Source organism: Dermacentor silvarum, chromosome 9 (genome assembly GCF_013339745.2).
Source record: "Dermacentor silvarum isolate Dsil-2018 chromosome 9, BIME_Dsil_1.4, whole genome shotgun sequence".
NCBI classification, from domain to species: Eukaryota; Metazoa; Arthropoda; class Arachnida; order Ixodida; family Ixodidae; genus Dermacentor; species Dermacentor silvarum.
In genome coordinates this window covers 136,861,983-136,872,494 of record NC_051162.1, presented here as the reverse complement: position 1 = coordinate 136,872,494, position 10,512 = coordinate 136,861,983, and the positions used below count along the sequence as shown (strand labels likewise).

Sequence of the window (10,512 nt, the reverse complement as noted above, 5' to 3'; positions counted from 1 at the left end):
GAGACACGCTATACCTTTTGGGGCGCTCTTCCGGCACGCGCCAAGGGCGCAGCTGGCCTTGCTTGAACCACGAGACGCCGGCTGTTTGGCCGGCATCTGAAGGGGGGGTCTCCTGTGGTGGTTGACGAAGTGGAGGGGCGCGTGGACGGGCGCGCCGGGTCAGCAACGGAGGCCACAGCGTTGTGAGGGCCCGTGTAGTTCAAGGCTTTTGCTGCATCGGAGAAAGCCTGCCTGCTGGCTGGTCGCGGAGGGGAGGCACGGCGAACAAAATACACGGCGGCAGTATCATTATTTTCTAAGGAAAGACGCACGAAACGTGTTTGGAAGGTGTGCTGATGGAGCGGATAGATAGAAGGGGGTCGGAACCGGAGGCGAGTCACGCGCCGTCGCGTGCCAGCTGCGGCAGTGCAAGAGGGGTGACGGCCGGCACGCGACCATCTGGCACAGGCGGGGCGTCCTCCTCGCACCCATGCACCGTATAAAACGTGCCGCCGCTCCTCGCCGCCCGCATTTCGTTGCTCTGTCTCGACTCGGTCACTGCGCAATGCGGGTCTTTTGCTGAAGGTCTCGTGCAAGGCGGAGATTTGTGGATTTCATACCCGACTCGCGGAGGATTTGACGTTCAGCAACCAAGATGGGACGTGGAGGCGTTGACACGTCGGTGAGTTTACTGGTGCCGCGTTCGTTCGGCTGCTCTTTTTTTTTTTTTTTTCAATGTTGGCTGCCCGCTTCTGGCATAGCCAACCATTGTTCTGAGATACGTGTGCATGAGTTCCGTTTCCGTGCATGCCGCTGCAGTGAAACGGCGTGGTGGTGCTATCGAATAACTGAACAGCAGTATTTAAAAGCAACATCGTATGTCCGCAATAGCCTGCAAACGTGCTTTTATGTTAAGCTTACAATGTTAATTGCCCGCGTTTCACGATAAACACTGCACGCGAGATCAGGATGTGGATTTAGCGACAGTGAATAATTCATCCGTCTACCCTAATCTAAATGGATTACAGTACAGTGAGAAAAATAGCGGTGCTGCTGCGGTTATGTGTTTCACGCGCGTGATTGTTAAGTCTGATGGTATTAAAATTCGTTCACGGTTAGGCCGAAAAAGGAAACTCACAAGCTGGGTATATCCATTCTCAGAAAATATCGTTGCGACAGCCGTTTGAGCTTGAAAGTGCACGCAGTCAACGCCGCACCTGGCATACATCGAGCCGTTGACGCTGAATGAAAAGCGCTGTGGGAAAGTGGGGAGCGAGGACTATAGCAGCTGGGGTGAAATGACAAAAGGTGAAATGAAAAAAAAAAAAAAAAGAGGGGTATGTATAATGTGTGTGTGTGTAAGGGGGAGGAGTAATATCTAAGGAAGGGAAATTGTGAAAGCATGTCGTGTCGGTCAGGCTCGTACCGATTACAGGTACCAAGGAGAAAAATTGCAGATAGTGAGTTGACTCAGTGTATAAATACAGTGAGTCGGTTATATGTTGAGCCGGCCAGCCATTATTTTACGAAGCGGCACTGAACCACAGTAGGGCGTGTCGGCGTCGCAGCAGGCAGCGGACAACCTTCTCAATATTTTAAACGGTCTTTATGTAAACATGTACGTGCATGACTAGCCTCTGGGTAGCATAAAGTAAGGATAAAATTTGTGAATCCTTGTTAGCCTGTATGGATTCACTCAGAAGATTTTTTTTCAACGTACGCCTAGTAAGAATTTACACAGATCAGCCAAAGTCATTTTAAACAAAGCCAGTGTTCCTAAATATACTACGTTTAATCTAGACTTGCTATTTAACAACAAACCATTTTTTTAAAATTTCGAATAGCGTAGGGGCTCGTATTAATTTTCAAGCTGATCATTGGGAACAAATATTACCTCTCTCTAAAACCACATCGCTGACACATATGGCTTCCTCGTGCCAGCCTTCATAAGTGCAAGTTAATCCACACGATGCAGCTCTAAAATGTAAGCAGTGTTAATCTATAAGTACTCCAGAATCATGCATATCAAGTTGGGTATTGTTACACGAGAACATATACGTGACATGCAGAGCCCTACATGCATTTTTTTAACTGCAGGCTAGTGGAAGGAGTCATGAGGTCTTCAAGCTCAACCTGGACACGTCGCTTGACAACTTCGACCTGTTCCACAAGAGCGTCCTCCCCTATCAGATTTCCAAGGTATCACCCCGAATTGGCTGCACACCTCCAAGGGAAGAGGTTGGGCAAGAGGACTGGCTGTCTCACTCAATCGAGCAGGTCTGTCGCAAGGCCCTCTACAAAAATGTCCAATACAGGACCATAAACATGTCCTCCGAAGCTGGCAGTGAGGACTTATGCCATGTTCAGAAAGATAAACTTGCAGAAAAGCCAAAAATCGACACCCCCCATTCAACGCCGGCCAAGTCAGCTCCTAGGCCACCGAACAACAAGGCGACAGATCTGAAGACGCCGGAGAACGTCAAGGTTCCTCCGTCGAAGACGCCAAAGACGAGCACACCAAAGAGTGCGTCCTCGTTTATGAAGCGTTGCCGGAGGGGCAGCTCGTTTCGCCTGCTGCGATCTTCAGAGAAGAAGAACGTCCGGTTTGCCTCCACAGAGGACCTGGCTGCCGAGGAACGCGATTCGCCCAACGGCTCCCTTGTGCCACCGTCAGAGAACAGAGTCAAGGCGGAAGAAGCACTACAAAGCATCTATGCCACTGTCAGTCCCATTGTACCGAGAGACCTTAGGGATGTCTGTCGAAGGCTTCCTTTCGCTGATGAAGACGCGATGACGCCTGTAAAGAAACCGGAAACTCCCGAATGCTCTTTCCTTAATCCTGCCGTATTTCCCGAGAACAGCCCCCTGGGACACTACCTGCAATGGATCGTTGAGCAGTAAGTAATAACGCCAACTATTTCCTCGCTGGTGACATGTGGTTAGTGCCTGCACGATGTCTCACTAATTCTTGCCACTATTTCAGGTCGGGGCTGAGCTCCGTGCCCAGCGTCCAGCAGTGGCTCAAGGCGGTGCGCCTCTCGGTAGAGAACGAGTGCCTCAGCTCCCTGCAAAGCAAATCCCTCACCAAGGACCCAGCCCTCGCTGCCGTGCTGGCCGTCGGCGATGCGCACGGTACGTCACCATCAGAATTTATAGCCTATAGCACTGTGCAGTGCTTACGTCATCCGTAGAATAGAGTGAGCGCTGCGACAGCAAAACTTGATTACACGGGCTAGCAGGCTCACTCTAACCGCTTTCGTTTTATCACGTCGCAAATGCGACTTGTATCGGCGAGGCCGTTATTCTCACGAAAGGTGCCTCTTGCTTCACAGACGCCATCACGTCACTGCAAGACCGAGTTGATTCGGTTATGGCGACCATAACTCACGTGGCCAGGAGGCTCGAGCAGGGACTCTGGCTCAAGTTCTGCAGCAGCACTCCCGGTCTTAGTTCGGAGGTGAACGACTTGCTGCGAGACTACAAGACTGTGATCCACGGCTCCTCGCCGTATTCGCGCAAGGTAGAGAGCCACCTGTACCGACTGCTGCAAAACCTCCGAGAGATCGGAGCCAGGCCCAACCACAAGCCTGCCGATCTAGAGTCCATAATATCGCTCATGGCTGACATCAAGAACACCGTGCAGACGCTCAGCAACTCCCTCATCTTGAAAGATCTGGAGGTAAGTTGTTGCGACTCTGGCGCCGCAGCACGCAATAAGAAGGCACCTTTCATAATTTGGATACCTTTTTTTTATGTTTTGAAGAAAACATGGAAAAATCGCATCTATTAAATTCTGGGGTTTTACGAGCCAAAACCACGATCTCAGGCGCGCCCTAGTGTAGGGCTCCCGTATCAATTTCGACCGCCTGGGATTCATGAGTTTGTGCCTAAAGCTATCAGTACACGAGCGTTGTTGCACCCTCTGATCCGCGCACGTCTATTTTTATAAATAAAAAGCGTACGGAACTTGATTATTCTGCCTTATGTAGAATGCTACCAAGTATGGAACGCAAGTTGCAAAAGACAACTGCCGCACCACCTTCAAAGTTATATGCCGGGTTACGTATGTATATGTTCATAAAAACAGACTTATACCCCTGTCACACGGCACGTGTAATGTCATTCGCAGTGAATGAGATTACGGGTTAATGTCATTTTTGTTGCTTCCACACGGGCATAGTGAATGAGATTCACAGCTAATGGCATTCGCCCATTGAATGAGTTTCCCGAACTCATTCACGCACGACTTGTGTACTCTCGACGACAGGGGCTTGGCAAAAATGACAAAATCGATAAGTCAAAACGGAATGTAATATATTTTCAAGTAACCATCCAATGTTTAGCATTGTATTGCTAACAATATAGTGAAAATTTGTAAACAAGAAGCACGATTTGTAAAGTTTCGTTATCATACCAACCTGCCGATAAATTGCCATCAATTGCGAATGTCATTCTGTTTACCCGTGTAGACTGGGAACGCGAGACCGCAATGACATTCAGTAGGAATGTCATTTACTGCAAATGACATTACATGTACCGTGTGACAGGGGTATTACTCGATCTCCTGCGCTAGATGTCGCAATTATGTCGCATCATCAGCATTACTTGAGGTGGACAATACTTGCAAGGAAAATTACGTAATGATGTTAGCTAATTAACAAAGTTCCTTTAATTAAATTTGGAACTGATAACTTTAGAGTCCATGTCACAAGTGCAGAATTGAGGCCAAACAGTAACGAAGTAGTATCATACAGACTTGTGATTACAGCATGACAGGACAAGCCGAAATCATTGCGATTACTTATTACTTTCTTTTTTCTCTCGCAGAAAATAGTGAAGATGAGCCGCGAGAACCGGGCCCTGAGTTGCGCACGGCGAGGCGTAGCCGCGCTGAGCAGCTTGGGCGAAGCTGGTCCGGATATGTGCGACCTGATCACGCGAGTGGGCGGCGTAAGCGCTCTCCTGTCGATCGCCGAGGATGCCGGTCTACGGCCGCTAAAGTGCGCCACCGTCCGTGCGCTGACCATCATCTGCGGCCACTCGGTGGCCATTCGGCAGCTGGAGCAGGCAGGCGGCATCGAATGCATCGAGAGAACCCTGAGGGACGCCGACGCCAGTCAACAGGAGAAGTGCGAGGCAGTTGGCTTGCTGGCCCAAATCACTGCCCCATGGGTCGACTGTACCGGCGGCACGTTGAGGCACATGTCGAAGCACATGGACTCGCTGGTCTCATCCCTGACCGGGATCATCGAGCGGGCCAACAGCGGAGACGTGTTTCTGCTGTCCGCGGCTGCGCTCGCCAACCTCTCCTTCTTGGATCACGTGGCTCTCGAGTGCATCCACAGGAACAAATCTGTGCGCGCTCTAATGCTGGCGACCAGGCAGAAAGACCTGGCCTGTTCCATCTTCGCCAAGGATCAGGTGAGACCTGGGTGTCAGCGGCAGGCTTAGTGAATTTCGACAAGGCCTATATCTTGTCCACAAACACGTTGCGAAGCCGTTATGGGTATCGCATGTTTCGCATTTTGGTGTGAATGTAATTCGATGGACACGTGATAGGATGTCGCTCAGGCCGATCAACTACAATCCCTACTGGGGCCCTGACCCGGGGTTCTATTCTGGACACTTTCAAAGTCTGACATGTCGAATTCTGGCGTGCCTTTGAGCCAATCAGTACCTGCACCTCCTGTGAGTTAATCGAATGCGGCATTTAAGAGTTTCCAGAAAATCATTCGCGATCACACTTGTCTGGAGTGGTCGTGCGATGTAGGAAAAGATCGCCAAGAGCCTGCATGAGCGGCATCATCAAAGCGGAAGTATCCATGTTAACTCAACCAGAATCTTGCTTTGGGCTAGTTGATGTGTCATTGCTCAAGATATCAAGGGCGCAAAATAGACGTGGGCAAAGAACATGTATAGGATAGGACGCTCGGCCGTCCGATCTTATGTTTCCGCTTCTGTAATTCTGTATGAAAAAAGAAAAATCAGTCAGTGCCAGCACTCGCTAACGGGGAAATGAGCTTGTCTATAAAACCTCGTACGCATTAGCACAATATTTGTTGGACTGGTTGGTACATATTGACAGGCTCGACCAGCATAACTTTGCACGTAAGCATGCCACAATCTCATGGCCTAGAATTTCACATTTTAGAGGAAAATCTGAACTGCAAACGTTAATTAGAGTGGGAATCATCGATCGGTGATACGTAGATATTTCTGTTTACTCGAAATAAACACTGGGTTTAAGTTGTTGTTTCCTGGTTCAAACGCATGACATGTTGCTCTTGCGAAATTTCTTTAGGGCACATGAGTTTTGTGTTCACCGTCATAACATTTCATCACATCATTTCAAGCGCAAGCATATCTACGTGTACGTATGTGGCTAAGGTAATATTTGGCAAGTAATACTCGTCTTGGGCGCTCTTAATTCTGACGTAACTTTTTGTTTATAACGTTCTTAAACAGATAAGTGGTAAATTAGAGCATAAATCAAACCAAACATTACCTTTGAGAAATTAGACCAAACATTACCTCTGAAGGATAATGCTTAGTCTTGAGACCTCCTGTTTAAATTAAAGCAGCTATATGATAGCTTGAATAAAGTGTTCCGCCTAACAGTGGTCATGGTAACAAAGGTATTTAGGTGATATAGCTCTGGCTATCAATTTCTCGCTGTCCGGAGATACTATCGCGTGTAGCCTATACAAGCAGCAAGGCGAGGCGGGGGGACACCTGAGCGTTGCGCCCTCCAGTACTAAGTGCCTTGACCAAGCGCGCCTTGCCCATCACAGGTTGCGACGATCCTGGCTAATGCGTCCGCCGGGAAGTACTGCCACGCCGATATCATCGAGTCCGGCGCGCTGATTCAGCTCGTCTGTTACCTGCAAGTTCGCCCTTCCAGCCTGCACAGCAGCGGAGAAGTGGATGCCTGCGAACGCGTCTTGCAGAAATCTGCGATCGCTCTGGCGCGCCTCTGCTCATGCTCAAGCACAGCCAACATGGTCTTGCAAATGCAAGGTATGCATTCCTCAAGCACGTTGCGCTGCTTTATTTGCGAAACGGCAACCGTTCACGAACGTAAATTTACGAAATGTAAGGAAGCCATAACGTTAAAACATGGCGTGCACGCAAGTACACGAAAAAAAAAAAGAAAAAAAAAAAGAGTGAGAAAGGAAAGAAAATATAAAACTAGCGACAGGAAAGTTTATGATGTCGTTCTCGTCGAATTGTATGAATTCATGCACGTTAAAGGTCGTCTCGTTGACCGGTGGAAAGAAAGCCATCTGACTTTTAAATCAACTGTAGCTAGGATGTTTAACACGTTTAGTGGTGAATTACCATTGCGCGATATAGTCTAGTCAACTATAGTCTGAACATCAAACCAAGTTTTTTTTTCTTCTGGTATTCGCCCCGAGTAACCGTTCTTGTGTGTAAAAAAATTGTGTGCGCAAAAGAAATAGTAGAAATCTTTCACGTACGCAGCCGTTTAACTAGGCACACTTTTCTTGCATTCAGGTGTACAAAGACTTGTTCGGCTGTGCAAGGAACCAAAGGAACGCAACAGCAGCAACTCTGTCCTAGTGGCCTGCCTGGCTGCGCTACGCAAGATCGCCGCCTCGTCCGGTCACAAGGATCTGAAGGACCTCGGCGCCGCGGAGCTCGTGAAGGACGATTTATGGAACTCTTTCAAGCAGTACTCGGTTTCCCATGAAAGTTACGTCTAATGAGGGCTTACAACAACGCTCATGCATTTATTAGTTCACCGAGGCTGTTAATGCATGCGAGAATTCATCAAAAGGAACACAGAGCATTTACATAAAATGCACTAACGTATAGTCATGAAAAAAGAAGCGGCTATATTCTAAGTCAGCGCAACATCTCTCTTCGGACATGGGTCAGTCAAAAGCAGAGGAAGCCATACCGTGATAGTGCGCCTTAAATATTTATTTGTGAATTATATATCTAGACGAATCTACAGACGAACGGCCTGCATGTTCGCGGTTTCCTTCATGGATGAGTCGACTAGTTGTCAGCTGATCCAGCACTGGTGCTAGAATGATGTCCCCGTTACGCAACAAATCTAGTCAAGGACCTAGTCTTTCGAAACTCTATACATAGTGTACATTATACAAGCACTGCTTTCTGTGGACTCTGATGGTGACAGTAGTGTGTCATTAAATAATGTACACATAGTAAATGACTTATATTCTTGATGTCGAGAGTGTGCAGATTGTTGCTTTATGTAGATATTTTACTGTATTTTGTATCGTTCTTTGAAGTACAGCTTGTAGCCAAAGACTAATGTACGTCGCAGTTTTGAATCTACTTCTGTTTTCTTTGTTTTCCGGTGAAAACGCTGCATCCCTGCGAGTGTTATTCATGATTTAGTCGTTTTATGTATACCGGTAAATTACTTCACAATACAGCGTTTGCTCTGTGTATTCAGAAATAAACTGACATGCACTTAACCATGGCTTGGTTTCCTTAGTGTTCAAGCTATTACTCTATTATTCAAGTACTCAAGATATTAGACTGGAAAGGCTTAGGAGAGAGGATCAACGGCAAATATCTCAAGAATCTTCGGTTTGCAGATGACACTATCCTGTTCAGCAACACTGGGGACGAATTGCAACAAATGATTGGGGACCTTAACAGAGAAAGTGTAAGAGTAGGGTTGCAGATTAATATGCAGAAGACAAAGGTAATGTTAAATAGCCTGGCAAGGAAAAAAGAATGATCGCCAGTCTGCCTCTATAGTCTGTGCAGGTATCTAGGTTAATTACCCACAGGGGACCCCGATTATGAGAAGGAAATTTACGGAAGGATAAAAATGGGTCAGAGTGCATATGACAGGCATTACCAAATCGTGACTGGTAGCTTACCGCTGTTGTTGAAAAGAAAAGTGTGCAATCGTTACATTCTACCGGTGCTAACATGTGGGGCAGAAACTTGGAGGTTAACAAAGATACCGAAGTACTAAAGCGCCAAACCGACGACACCAAGAAGAGACACGGACGAGCGCTTACTAACAACGGATTCGTTATTGTCAGGAACACACAAAAAATATATGCGCAAATCTGGAAGCGTAACTCACACGTGGTCGACGATCACAAGGTAACGGGGCACACTCCGATAAAACGATTGTAAAAGATGACGAATCTCGAATAAAAGATGACGAATCTCAAATAAAAGATGACGTTCGCGACTATGACATGTGGTGTATAGGGCCAAAGGACCATAACAGATAATAGTAACGCGACACACAAAACACGGCTGTAAGGGAGTACCCCATTAGAAACTAAAAGATTAAGATTTATCACCAAGCGCAGGCGACGCACCGACGTGCTAAGTTCTAACTAAAGGCTTCTAAAAAGGACATTTCACTTTTATACAGCATTTTCGACGATTCGCTGACGCATTCCGGGCCCTTCCTTTTAATGTGGAATACTTCTCACGCGCAACGCTTTCCCGACTTCTATCCAGAACAATGCTCGCACCCGCACTCTTTGCAATGGATGGCCATATTGGAACCAGTCCCTTTTTCCCGTGAGCATCTATATTCTTTTAGCGTTTCATTTAAACATCGTCCCGTTTGACCAATGTAAACCTTTTTGCATGAGAGCGGAATTTGATAAATGGCCCCTTCCTTGCAACTGACAAGTGGATCGGTATGCTGGGTTCCGCAGGTCGCGCATTCTGTTTTCTGGTTGTTGACACGAGCGCACAATGTAGCCAGTTTTGAAGGGGCTGAAAAAACTACCGGGACTTTGAATTTACTTGCAACCTTCTTCGGGTTGTGAGCTACACGGTGAGAGTATGCTATGACTACGAGTCTTAATTTCCTTCTTACTTTACCTTTTATCTTCTGGAACAGGGACTCTACTACTGAAGTAAAAACTGTCTGTGGGAATCCCGCCTTTTTTAGCCTTTCAATCTGCAGTTGGAAGCTGCTTCGTATACCGTGCTTACATGATTTCCTGACAGCCGATTCCCACGGCGCTGTGGCTATCGCTCTTTTTACGGTCTTAGAGTGGGCTGACTCATAAGACAAGAGCTCTTATTGCGCTCGGGGGTGGTACTTCCAGTGCACTTATGCTCCCAGGTTGAGCTCGAGGTCTAAAAACTGCAACTTATTGTTTTTTGGTCGTTCACAGGTGTATATTCCAAACCATGGCTATATTTTCTAAAAACTTCTAGAATCTCTATGACAGTTTCTTGGTGGTCTGATGGATCCTGTCTGTTTAACACGATTAGGAAATCATCTACGTATCTAAATACTCTCAATACCTTCTATTTGTCAATCATGCTGTTCAAAACGCTATCAACGGCCGAGAGAAAAAATATTGCTTAAGATAGGGGCTACACAAGACCCTATACAGATGCCCTTCTTCTGAACGTAAACCCGATCTTCAAACTGAACTAGCGTGGCACTAAGAGAAAACTCCAACAACCTAATGAACTTTTCAACTGACATGCCCCTAGAATTCTGAAATGGTACATTGCCTTTCTTTTCAATACATGCCTGAACAGCTA

At 47.0% G+C, this 10,512-nt stretch overlaps 1 protein-coding gene across 1 annotated transcript; it reads left to right on the top strand.

Moving 5' to 3' along the window:
* The first annotated feature begins 204 nt into the window (after positions 1-204).
* LOC119464429 (protein inscuteable homolog) lies at positions 205-8,468 on the top strand. The gene is made up of 7 exons (XM_037725390.2): positions 205-661; positions 2,077-2,876; positions 2,963-3,111; positions 3,312-3,658; positions 4,807-5,400; positions 6,771-6,996; positions 7,495-8,468. Exons 1-7 carry the CDS (start codon positions 635-637, stop codon positions 7,701-7,703), a joined length of 2,352 nt encoding a protein of 783 aa, XP_037581318.1. The 5' UTR covers positions 205-634; the 3' UTR covers positions 7,704-8,468.
* Positions 8,469-10,512: the final 2,044 nt, after the last annotated feature.

What these genes read in the sequence shown, in the direction of transcription:
- LOC119464429 (XM_037725390.2), top strand. Translation starts at nt 635, where the DNA reads ATGGGACGTGGAGGCGTTGACACGTCG. An exon ending in GTGGAGGCGTTGACACGTCG is followed by an intron (nt 662 to 2,076) that starts GTGAGTTTACTG and finishes TTTTAACTGCAG; the next exon opens with GCTAGTGGAAGGAGTCATGA. An exon ending in TCATCTTGAAAGATCTGGAG is followed by an intron (nt 3,659 to 4,806) that starts GTAAGTTGTTGC and finishes TTTCTCTCGCAG; the next exon opens with AAAATAGTGAAGATGAGCCG.